We start from the raw sequence: 12,682 nt of genomic DNA, 5'->3' as shown, positions 1-12,682 counted from the left end.
TGCTCCCGGAGAATTTATTCTTATTCATCTTCCGTGCAAATTTTGATTGCAAATAACTCAATAACCGTACATCGCACACAGGCACGCAATATATCGATGTACGGTTATTGAGTTATTTGCAATCAAAATTTGCACGGAAGATGAATAAGAATAAATTCTCTGGGAGCAAGCCGGAGTGCGCTGCTTAATTTGAGGGGGAGCAAGCCGGAGCGCGCTCCGGAACCTCGGCCGGAGCACTCCGGGAGCAAGCCGGAGCGCGCCGCTCAATTTGAGGGGGAGCAAGCCGGAGCGCGCTCCGGCAGCTATTTACACTGGATCCGGTGTAAATAGCTGCCGGATCATAATTACAGTAAACTAGTAAATACAGTAAAGGGAAAACTTGAGACTGAAAGGTTTTAACAGTCATCCAAATGACTGAACGTAAACATTGCTACAGTAACATACCAGCTATGATGTTGTTGACATTAGCTAGCTTGACCTTCAAAATGGCGGACACTGGGGCGTCACGTGACCCTGTGACGTCAGGTGAAATATCTCAATTCTCAGCCATTACAAAATCTGTTGTCTGACCATAATTTAACTGATCTGTATACCACTATGCTACTAGATAACAAAATGCCTGTTTGTTTTATTTCATGTGAGATGTTGATAAATGTGAGCTTCAACAAAATGATAAGAGCACCTCTCCGAGTGTCACGTTTACGTAAAAAAAAAAAAAAAGGTGTGCGTGCACGAGCATGGTCGCGCGCAAAAGTGTCCCGGTTTCAGACTAGGGAAATCTGGTCACCCTAAACAAAGGCTGACTTCCAAACTGAAGGTAGTTCTTTGTTTTCAGTTGATAAATTAAAAAGTGTTGTGATGGGCTGTGCAATAAAATCAGCAGCCATTTTCACAAAATAAGGCTCTATAAAATATGGCCCGGGAGGTTTACTGTGGTTCAAAGTTTTGAGAGCCTTACGTACTTGTTGCACGGTAAAAGGTACAAATGTAAAAGGTTCTCCAAAGAATGCTTCAGAGCTTGTAGTACAATGAGGCACGGGAACAGTTCTTGTGGCTTCAAACAAGGACCCAGATGACACAAAGTGCTTAAAACAATTTAAGATCTCGGTTCTATCATACACTGGGGCTGAGTCTTTTAAAACAAAAGTAGGAAGTGTCTGAGGACTTTTGTTCACAGATAGACTTGATCACCTTCCAAAATTTCTGCGGATTATTAAGATTATCAGTTGTAACAGACAAATAGTATTCTGATTTAGCCTTTTTAATGAAAGAAGTGCATTTATTTCTCAATTGTCTAAAAATGGACCAATCACTAGCAGAATCACTTTTTCTAGCTTTGGCCCATGCCTCATTTCGCTCATGAATGACATCAGACAATTCTGGAGAGAACCAGGGGTTTTCTCGTCCCTTCATCCTGAGTTTTCTGTTGGGAGCATGCTTATTTACAATTTTCTCAAAGTTATCTTTAAAAAATGTCCAAGCTAGCTCAACATCTGGCAACAAATCTATATGTTCCCATTTGACCAAGGACAAATCATGATGATAGGCCTGTACATTAAATTTCTTCAAGCTTCTCTTGAAAATAATACGAGGTTTACATTTGGGGATTTTCATGTCTCTGCAAGCTACAACTACACAGTGGTCACTCAAATCATTGCAGAAAACACCCATGGATGAAAATTTATATGGAGCATTTGTTAGAATTAAATGTTGACTTTTCAGGACGTATAGAATTTGGCCTAGTTGGTTGGTTAATCAACTGGCTAAGATTTACAGAGTCACAGAAGGATTTAAAGTCTTCAGAGGCTGTGTTTAACCAATCCCAGTTGAAATCTCCTGCCATTAAAAGCTCATTGTAGTTTAACTTGGACAGAAGTTGTTGTAAGGATGCTAACGCTTCCTTGGAAGTGGATGGAGGTCTATAGAGAGCGTGCACGTGACGTCACGTGATATTTGTTTATCTGCCATCTTGGACGGCATGGCCGCGCATAGAACTTAGACGAACCCGTTCTAATTATCAAGTGTGTGGGAGTAGATCTTTCGAGAATGGTTATATCTTGTTCAGCATTTGGTTGTACCAATAGACCGGGCCAAAAGGAGGGCCTGTCATTTTATAGATTCCCCGCAGACGAGGAGAGACGCGCAAAATGGGTGTCCGCTGTGCGAAGAGAAAACTGGTAGCCCAGTTCTACCAGCCGAATTTGTAGTGAACACTTCATATCAGGTAGGTGTAATCTTTTAATACATCTGATATTCAAATCAAATCAAGTTTTTATTTGTATAGTGCTTTTAACAATAAACATTGTCGCAAAGCAGCTTTACAGAATTTGAACGACTTAAAACATGAGCTAATTTTATCCCTAATCTATCCTCAATGAGCAAGCCTGTGGCGACGGTGGCAAGGAAAAACTCCCTCAGACGACATGAGGAAGAAACCTCGAGAGGAACCAGACCCAAAAGGGAACCCATTCTCATTTGGGCAACAACAGACAGCCTGACTATAATATTAACCGTTTTAACAGGTATAACCCTCAACTGTCCTCATGGGTCCGTCTTTCACAGGATATTGAATAATAATTCTGATATTGAATAATAATTCTGCACAGATAAAGATAGCGGTGATGTGTGATATTTTTTTTCAGACAAAAACATACATATTTACAACCCTGTCATTATCTGGAACTGAGTTTAGATTTCGAACATTCTTACGACAAAACGTCCTGCATGGTCTCTTTATGATAAACGTCTTAATGCCACTTACCCGTGAGGTTATCAAGTAGACATTCTTCTTCGGAACCTTCCAGAGGTATAGTTGGGATACCCATCCCGCAACAAAATATTTATAAGCTTCCAGGCTCTTGTAAGCTTTGAGGGCTTTGCCAGTGTAACATGATTCACAAGAAAATTGTAAATGTCGTGGTAGGCCAGATCGGGCAAATCGCCGGCACCGCAGCTCCGAATTTCCCTGAACAAGGATTGCGGCAAGTTGTACGGATCTGCAATCCCCAACCTGGAACACTTTTCCACGTAATGCTGCCTCACGTCACCTTCAAGATGCTGAACAAACTTAGACAAGTTATCGCGCGATGTAGATGGGGTATTTTCCGAATTTTCTTGGGGATTACTCCCTGGATCCATTACGCTCGCGCAAGGTAAACTATCCTGAAGCCGTCCAATATGGCGGAGTAAACACGGACGGGTCACGTGACTGCACATCCTCCATAACATCCAACAACAGTTATGCAAAGGGATTTGGCTATTTCCACATTTAGATGTTTAGATGAAGTACTTTAAAAAAAATAAAAGTGCTGTGATTTATAATTTTTTTTTTCTGATTCATAACAGAATGGAATGTTTATAGAGTATTTAGAATCCTATTGCAACAAATAGAATTAGACCAGAATTAAATTCCTAACGTATAAAAAAAATTACACGTTTGAAATATTCAGATTTTTCTAAATAATCATCTGGGTGTTGATAATTGTGGAACGGCGTCGATAACTGTGGACAAAGGTGTCGATAATTGTGGAACAGTGTCACGTGACCTGATACACTAAGTAATCGGGAATCAACTCATTTTTTTCCAGTGGAAGTTTGAGTAATTATTCATGCACAATTTATGTAATGAAAGTCTTTTCTACTTTTGCAATGGCCAAAAGATCGTTAAGGTGTCGATAATTGTAGCCGCTGCTCTAGTTACTTATTAGTTTTATTTAACTTCTGAAGACCTTTGTTGTCAGAAAAATAAAGAAATCATATTTTAACTCTAGTCATCTAAATTCGGGATGTTAAAATACTTCAGTGTGTGTTTTACTGATAAATAAATAAAAGCCATTTTATTACCTCGCCCGGGATGGAGCCCACCAGGGGGGAGGTATTGTTTTCGGTGGGGTTTCTTTGTTAAAGGAGAACTGAAGGTAAGTTTTTTATGATCAGAATTCTATTTCTCACTTTATTAAAGGGATAGTTCGGGATTTTTGACATGAATCTGTATGGCATCCCCATCAATAGTGTCGTGCAAACACACTGACTTACCCCTGACAGCATCCTGTGAGTCCAGTTCTTGTCCAGTTTTGGTCCAGACGAAAGTAGTCCGGCAAGTTTGTTGGGGTCACGAAAGTAAAACGTTTTTCGTCTCAAAACAGTACGTGTTCAAAAGAGTGATATATTTGCATCACAAAACCGTTGTCAAATAAAAATAAGAAAAAAAAAATCCAGAAAAATCACATTGTCTGATTTTTAAAGAATTTATTTGCAAATTATGGTGGAAAATAAAGTATTTGGTCAATAACAAAAGTTCATCTCAATACTTTGTTATATACCCTTTGTTGGCAATGACAGAGGTCAAACGTTTTCTGTAAGTCTTCACAAGGTTTTCACACACTGCTGCTGGTATTTTGGCCCATTCCTCCATGCAGATCTCCTCTAGAGCAGTGATGTTTTGGGGCTGTCGCTGGGCAACACGGACTTTCAACTCCCTCCAAAGATTTTCTATGGGGTTGAGATCTGGAGACTGGCTAGGCCACTCCAGGACCTTGAAATGCTTCTTACGAAGCCAGTCCTTCATTGCCCGGGCGGTGTGTTTGGGATCATTGTCATGCTGAAAGACCCAGCCATGTTTCATCTTCAATGCCCTTGCTGATGGAAGGAGGTTTTCACTCAAAATCTCACGATGCATGGCCCCATTCATTCTTTCCTTTACACGGATCAGTCGTCCTGGTCCCTTTGCGGAAAAACAGCCCCAAAGCATGATGTTTCCACCCCCATGCTTCACAGTAGGTATGGTGTTCTTTGGATGCAACTCAGCATTCTTTCTCCTCCAAACATGACAAGTTGAGTTTTTACCAAAAAGTTCTATTTTGGTTTCATCTGACCATATGACATTCTCCCAATCCTCTTCTGGATCATCCAAATGCTCTCTAGCAAACTTCAGAAGGGCCTGGACATGTACTGGCTTAAGCAGGGGGACACGTCTGGCACTGCAGGATTTGAGTCCCTGGTGGCGTAGTGTGTTACTGATGGTAGCCTTTGTTACTTTGGTCCCAGCTCTCTGCAGGTCATTCACTAGGTCCCCCCGTGTGGTTCTGGGATTTTTGCTCACCGTTCTTGTGATCATTTTGACCCCACGGGGTGAGATCTTGCGTGGAGCCCCAGATCGAGGGAGATTATCAGTGGTCTTGTATGTCTTCCATTTTCTAATAATTGCTCCCACAGTTGATTTCTTCACACCAAGCTGCTTACCTATTGCAGATTCAGTCTTCCCAGCCTGGTGCAGGTCTACAATTTTGTTTCTGGTGTCCTTTGACAGCTCTTTGGTCTTGGCCATAGTGGAGTTTGGAGTGTGACTGTTTGAGGTTGTGGACAGGTGTCTTTTATACTGATAACGAGTTCAAACAGGTGCCATTAATACAGGTAACGAGTGGAGGACAGAGGAGCCTCTTAAAGAAGTTGTTACAGGTCTGTGAGAGCCAGAAATCTTGCTTGTTTGTAGGTGACCAAATACTTATTTTACCGAGGAATTTACCAATTAATTCATTAAAAATCCTACAGTGTGATTTCCTGGATTCTTTCCCCCCATTCTGTCTCTCATAGTTGAAGTGTACCTATGATGAAAATTACAGGCCTCTCTCATCTTTTTAAGTAGGAGAACTTGCACAATTGGTGGCTGACTAAATACTTTTTTGCCCCACTGTATGCTCTATTTACTGTATGGACATGGGATCAGAAAACTATTTTATTTATAAGCAGTAGCCACATGGACCCAAAGGGTACCTATTTTTTTTTTTTGCGATATCTTCCTTCACATTCATCATAAGTGCTACCGGGCGAGGTTTGTTTTGCCTGGCAACACTTGTTTATTTCTTTGTTTTTGCTCAATAAATAGGTTTGGGTTTTCAGAATTGTAATATTGCATCTGTTGTATCAGCTCCTGTGTAATGCAATGCAATTACCAATCCAGATAGACTGCACAACACTGGGACAATACATGCTGTAACAACCTTGAATAAACATACACATATTCCCTCTGCCAAGGAGGTCATGTTTTTGGTCTGGTTTGTCTGTCTGTTTAAAAACAGAACAACCCAATTTCCATGAAACTTGGTGGAAGGGTGAAGCATGGGCCAAGGAAGGATCTAGTCCATTTTGGAGTGGATCCGAGTCATGGGGCAGAGCCACGAATTTAGTTTCACTTTCACTAATGTTGGAAGTCTGTGATCAACAATGCCATACATCTCAAAATCCAATAGATGGCAATAACGTTCATCTCATTATCTGTAGCTGCTTTATCCTGTTCTACAGGGTCGCAGGCAAGCTGGAGCCTATCCCAGCTGACTACAGGCAAAAGGCGGGGTACACCCTGGACAAGTCACCAGGTCATCACAGGGCTGACACATAGGTGGGGTTTACATTAGACCGTATCAGCGGATCATCAGATTAACGTTTTTAAAACGATTAGTGTGCACACAGCAACGCCAATACACGATTCGCGTGCACACAGCAACGCCAATACACGGATACGCTCGGCTCCGCAGGCATCCTGCGCTCCAAATCACTCCGCCCTGAACAGCGAGTGCCCTCTGGAGGGTGCGCACTCCGGCCCTGCGCAGCTCACAGAGCACGCGAGTGGAGTGCACGAGCAGCAATTCGGGACTGAGCCGCTGTGTGTGTGATCTCAGTGCATATCGGGTATGCGCGTCACTTACCACTTGCAAGTGGAAGGATGGCAAGCCTAAAGACAATCATAACTACACAATGGGCAGTATTTGCATCAGTATTTGCAGTATTTTCATACTTTTATACTCTTTAATGAAAGGTGATACAAGGCGGAAGTCCGCGCCGTTTTTCAGCAGTCGCGTCACATGACCAACGCCAGCGAATCAGGAAGGTGGATGTCACAGTGACGTTGTCCAATGACGACACCAGCTAGAGCTCAGCACAGCGTATCCGCGTATTCTCAATGTTTATACAGCACCGGACCAGACACGATCTGGATTGAATACGTGGACCCTGGCGGATTCCCGTTTCCCGGTGTTTTAATGTAAACGGACAGTGCATCCGCGAAGAAAACGAGACAGATACGGTCTAATGTAAACTTGGCCATAGAGACAGACAACCATTCACACCTACGGTCAATTTAGAGTCACCAGTTAACCTAACCTGCATGTCTTTGGACTGTGGGGGAAACCGGAGCACCCGGAGGAAACCCACGCGGACACGGCGAGAACATGCAAACTCCGCACAGAAAGGCCCTCGCCGGCCACAGGGCTCGAACCCGGACCTTCTTGCTGTGAGGCGACAGCGCTAACCACTACACCACCGTGCCGCCCCGCAATAACGTTCAATCATCAAAACAAACATAGTCAGTGTAGAAATATGCCCATGCCATATCACAATCCGCATTCATGGATACACATTTTCTGGGGTAGGCGCGTAATTCTAATAGTTTTGGAAATATATCCAGACATATAAACTGGCTGCGGATACAGATTTGCAAATCATCAAGAGCTGCCTATTGTCTTTGGCGGAGGTCTGTGCTCTCCGAGTGCCTTTCTAGTAATTTATATGTTTTGTATTTCTCAATCTACCACATTAGTTACACTAGAAGGAATTACTTTACTGCTACTAATTTATTGTTGTCCATAATGTTTGTTGTTTAGATTAATGTGCTGCATGAAACCCAGGATCACGGTCATCATGTGTTCAGATATACATACAGTTAGGTCCATAAATATTTGGACAGACGACATTTTTCTAATTTTGGTTCTGTACATTACCACAATGAATTGTGAACAAAACAATTCAGATGCAGTTGAAGTTCAGACTTTCAGCTTTAATTCAGTGGGTTGAACAAAATGATTGCATAAAAATGTGAGGAACTAAAGCATTTTTTAAACACAATCCATTTCAGGGGCTCAAAAGTAATTGGACAAATTAAATAATTGTAAATAAAAATGTTCATTTCTAATACTTGGTTGAAAACCCTTTGTTGGCAATGACTGCCTGAAGTCTTGAACTCATGGACATCACCAGACGCTGTGTTTCCTCCTTTTTAATGCTCTGCCAGGCCTTTACTGCAGCGGTTTTCAGTTGCTGTTTGTTTGTGGGCCTTTCTGTCTGAAGTTTAGTCTTTAACAAGTGAAATGCTGCTCAATTGGGTTGAGATCAGGTGACTGACTTGGCCATTCAAGAATATTCCACTTCTTTGCTTTAATAAACTCCTGGGTTGCTTTGGCTTTATGTTTTGGGTCATTGTCCATCTGTATTATGAAACGCCGACCAATCAGTTTGGCTGGATTTGAGCACACAGTACGTCTCTGAATACCTCAGAATTCATCCGGCTGCTTCTGTCCTGTGTCACATCATCAATAAACACTAGTGACCCAGTGCCACTGGCAGCCATGCATGCCCAAGCCATCACACTGCCTCCACCGTGTTTTACAGATGATGTGGTATGCTTTGGATCATGAGCTGTACCACGCCTTCGCCATACTTTTTTCTTTCCATCATTCTGGTAGAGGTTGATCTTGGTTTCATCTGTCCAAAGAATGTTCTTCCAGAACTGTGCTGGCTTTTTTAGATGTTTTTTAGTAAAGTCCAATCACGCCTTTTTATTCTTGAGGCTTATGAGTGGCTTGCACCGTGCAGTGAACCCTCTGTATTTACTTTCATGCAGTCTTCTCTTTATGGTAGATTTGGATATCGATACGCCTACCTCCTGGAGAGTGTTGTTCACTTGGTTGGCTGTTGTGAAGGGGTTTCTCTTCACCATGGAAATTATTCTGCGATCATCCACCACTGTTGTCTTCTGTGGGCGTCCAGGTCTTTTTGCATTGATGAGTTCACCAGTGCTTTCTTTCTTTCTCAGGATGTACCAAACTGTAGATTTTGCCACTCCTAATATTGTAGCAATTTCTCAGATGGGTTTTTTCTGTTTTCGCAGCTTAAGGATGGCTTGTTTCACCTGCATGGAGAGCTCCTTTGACCGCATGTTTTCTTCACAGCAAAATCTTCCAAATGCAAGCACCACACCTCAAATCAACTCCAGGTCTTTTATCTGCTTAATTGAGAATGACATAACGAAGGAATTGCCCACACCTGCCCATGAAATAGCCTTTGAGTCAATTGTCCAATTACTTTTGGTCCCTTTAAAAACAGGGTGGCACATGTTAAGGAGCTGAAACTCCTAAACCCTTCATCCAATTTTAATGTGGATTCCCTCAAATGAAAGCTGAAAGTCTGGACTTTATGTCCATGTCCATTATATAACTATAACTTGAATATGTTTCAGTAAACAGGTAAAAAAAACCAAAATTTGTGTCAGTGTCCAAATATATATGAACCTAACTGTATTTAGCCAATAAAACTGATTCGGATTTTGTCAAAAGTCAGGTCACATGAGAGCCCTACCTAGCCAGTGCAGTTAGCGTGGCTTACCTGAAGCATGTAGCTGTGGTAGTCTTTAATGCGGACCTGCCAGAAGCGCTGCAGAGCCAGCACACTGCCGATGCCCACCTCATGGAAGACCTGCTCCACCACGTCAGGAAAAGGAGTGGAGCCGAGACGGGCCTCGCGGTCCACGGCGACGCGCAGCAGCCGAGTCAGACGCAGGTAATGCTCATGCACCAGGTCAGTCAGGGTCTCCAGCACGCTCTCCATCGCTGACTCAAAACCTGCGTGTGCCAACACTGTGGCAACTGACTGGTACAGGAGCTGGCGGCATGAGGGCCAGCTCAACTCCGTCACTGGCTCTCCTTCACCCCTGTACAGGAAAGGAAGAGAACAAAGAGGAAAGAAGAACATACAGAGAAACCATAGTGTGATTAATTCTACTTGATGGTTCCTATTATGTTGATTCTCTGAGGTGGAAACGGGCTCTTAAAAGGACTACTGTAAGAAGCACAAATAAGACAATACAATAATATGTACTATAAAGTGTTTCCATGTGACCTCTCTTATCAGAACATTTCTATTTTAAATGACATATTATAAAGGTATATCTACATTCCTGCTATCAAATTTACTCACTGTTATTAATACTGTCTTGTGCATTGGCACAAAAAAAAAGACTCCTTTTTATATTTTATCTTATATCTACCAACGCTAAACTGAGACACATCATACATGCAGCAGATCCGTAAACTGCATTTACTTGTAAAAGTCGCTCTCTGGGTCGCTGTGCCGCAGCTGGAACAGCTCACGAGAAGCTTTGCTATCCAGAGGCAGCAGATCATCCGGTGCTGCAGGTGTGATCGGACGTGGTGGCAGCGAATCCATATCTTCTGGTTTGAGAAAACCCTGAGTTTCAGATCCAGTGCCTGGGGGTTGCTGGCCCAGCTGTGCTGTCGTGATTAGGCTGCGGAGTCGTCGGGCATGCTGGCACAGCTGGACGGTGTGGATTGTGAGGCTGCAGGGCTCAGACGGAATGTCCAGCATGGTGGTGGGCCGAGGACGTCGTGCTGACGGCTGGTGCAGAGGAGGGTCTTGCATCTCGACCTGGCGAAATTCGCGCTGCAGGAGATCAAAGGAGCTGCGGCCTGGCGGGGCAGAGGCCACCGGGAGCTCACCCCAGTAGCGCATCATCTTTACTCGATACCTTCAAGTGGTGCCAGTAATTCCTGAAGAAATGGTCTGAAACCAATTGGTAGTCCATTTAATTTAAGACTTGGCAGGAACCAATCAGATATGTGAAGCATAAATAACATCTGGACACCACAGATGTTCTACAGTGGTCAGCATAAATGAGTCCACCCCCTTTGAATAGTAACATTTTAAACAATATCTCAATGAACACAAACAATTTCCAAAATGTTGACAAGACAAAGTTTAATATAACATCTGTTTAACTTAGAACGTGAAAGTAAGGTTAGTAATATAAACCTAGATTACACATTTTTCAGTTTTACTCAAATTAGGGTGGTGCAAAAATGAGTACACCCCACAACAAAAACGACTACATCTAGTACTTTGTATGGCCTCCATGATTGTTAATGACAGCACCGAGTCTTCTAGGCATGGAATGAACAAGTTGGCGACATTTTGCAACATCAATCTTTTTCCATTCTTCAACAACGACCTCTTTTAGTGACTGGATGCTGGATGGAGAGTGATGCTCAACTTGTCTCTTCAGAATTCCCCAAAGAAAATAATTTCTTTACACCACAAAAGGTGAAGGCTACAAGAAGATCAGCAAAGCTTTACTTATCAGTCAGAATACTGTCGCAAAAGTGATACAAAAATTTAAGAAAGATGGAACTGCAACCATCTCACAGAGACATCCAGGTCGTCCACGGAAGTTAACACCTCGACAGGAGCATCTTCTGATGAGAAGGGCTGAAGAAAATCGGCATGCAAGTTCACTGCAGTTATCTAAAGAAGTAGAAAGCCAAACTGGGGTGACTATTTCCCGTGACACAATACGGCGTACGCTGCAGAGGAATGGCATGCATGGATGCCGTCCACGAAAGAAGCCTCTCCTAAAGCCCAGGCACAAAAAAGCCCGCCTAGAGTTTGCCAGGGCCCATGCTGACAAAGATGAAGACTACTGGGACTCTATACTCTGGAGTGATGAGACCAAGATAGATGTTTTTGGAACTGATGGCTTCAAAACTGCATGGCGTCGCAAAGGTGAGGAATACAAAGAAAAATGCCTGGTGCCTAAAGTGAAACATGGTGGTGGCAGTGTCCTTATGTGGGGCTGCATGAGTGCTGCTGGTGTCGGGGAGCTGCATTTCATTGATGGCATCATGAATTCACAGATGTATTGCTCTATACTGAAAGAGAAGATGCTACCATCACTCTGTGCCCTTGGTCCTCGTGCACTTTTCCAACATGACTAAACACACATCTAAGGCCACTGTTGGATTTCTGAAGAAGAACAGGGTGAAAGTGATTCAGTGGCCAAGTACGTCTCCTGATCTGAACCCAGTCGAACACCTATGGGGAATTCTGAAGAGACAAGTTGAGCATCACTCTCCATCCAGCATCCAGTCACTAAAAGAGGTCGTTGTTGAAGAATGGAAAAAGATTGATGTTGCAAAATGTCGCCAACTTGTTCATTCCATGCCTAGAAGACTTGGTGCTGTCATTAAAAATCATGGAAGCCATACAAAGTACTAGATGTAGTAGTTTTTGTTGTGGGACTCATTTACGCTGAGCACTGTGTGTCTGGCACGTTTACAAAGTGATGTTTAGAACACAATAATCCAATGGATCATTATTCTGTCTCAATGTACGAGGTGTGTTTGAGCAAGGAAATCACTAAAGTTTGAAAAAAAAATCATCCAAGTATAAATCACTAGACTTGACACACTGATTAGGGGTTGTTTTACAATCAGGGTACAAAGTTTGTGTCACAGGGGTCCAAAATTCAAATTGATTCAAAACTGGTTCTTGTACCAGTTTTTAAGTGAAGGGCAAGTTAAAGAACAGATAGGCATGTGTAATAGTTTGTATTATAACAAGATTAAGTAAGCAGGGCTGGGAGAAACAAATGAAGTGACATTTTTTTTGACAATTCAGAATCCACTACTTCCATAGTGCTTTTAAATATAAGGCTGTAAGCTTTGTGTTAGTTGTCTCTAATATTTATGTCCCAATATCTTGACCACATTTTAGGATGAAAATAATCATTTTAGATATCTCATCTCATCTCATTATCTGTAGCCGCTTTATCCTTCTACAG

The 12,682-nt window shown here is 42.6% G+C and overlaps 1 protein-coding gene across 2 annotated transcripts in view; it reads right to left on the bottom strand.

Moving 5' to 3' along the window:
* The window catches only part of supt7l (SPT7 like, STAGA complex subunit gamma), a 31,662-nt gene that overhangs the window by 17,961 nt on the left and 1,019 nt on the right, over window positions 1–12,682 (bottom strand). For both annotated transcript variants that reach the window (XM_060933180.1, XM_060933179.1), the window contains exons 2-3: window positions 10,151–10,629; window positions 9,436–9,760 (exon numbers count right to left, since the gene is read on the bottom strand). In XM_060933180.1, coding sequence (XP_060789163.1) covers window positions 9,436–9,760; window positions 10,151–10,581 — 756 coding nt within the window. In that variant the 5' untranslated portion in view covers window positions 10,582–10,629. The remainder of the gene's footprint in view (window positions 1–9,435; window positions 9,761–10,150; window positions 10,630–12,682) is intronic.

This window comes from Neoarius graeffei, chromosome 11 (genome assembly GCF_027579695.1).
Source record: "Neoarius graeffei isolate fNeoGra1 chromosome 11, fNeoGra1.pri, whole genome shotgun sequence".
In the NCBI taxonomy this organism is placed as follows: Eukaryota; Metazoa; Chordata; class Actinopteri; order Siluriformes; family Ariidae; genus Neoarius; species Neoarius graeffei.
The sequence above is the reverse complement of the archived record's forward strand: the minus strand, read 5'-3'. Positions and strand labels throughout refer to the sequence as shown.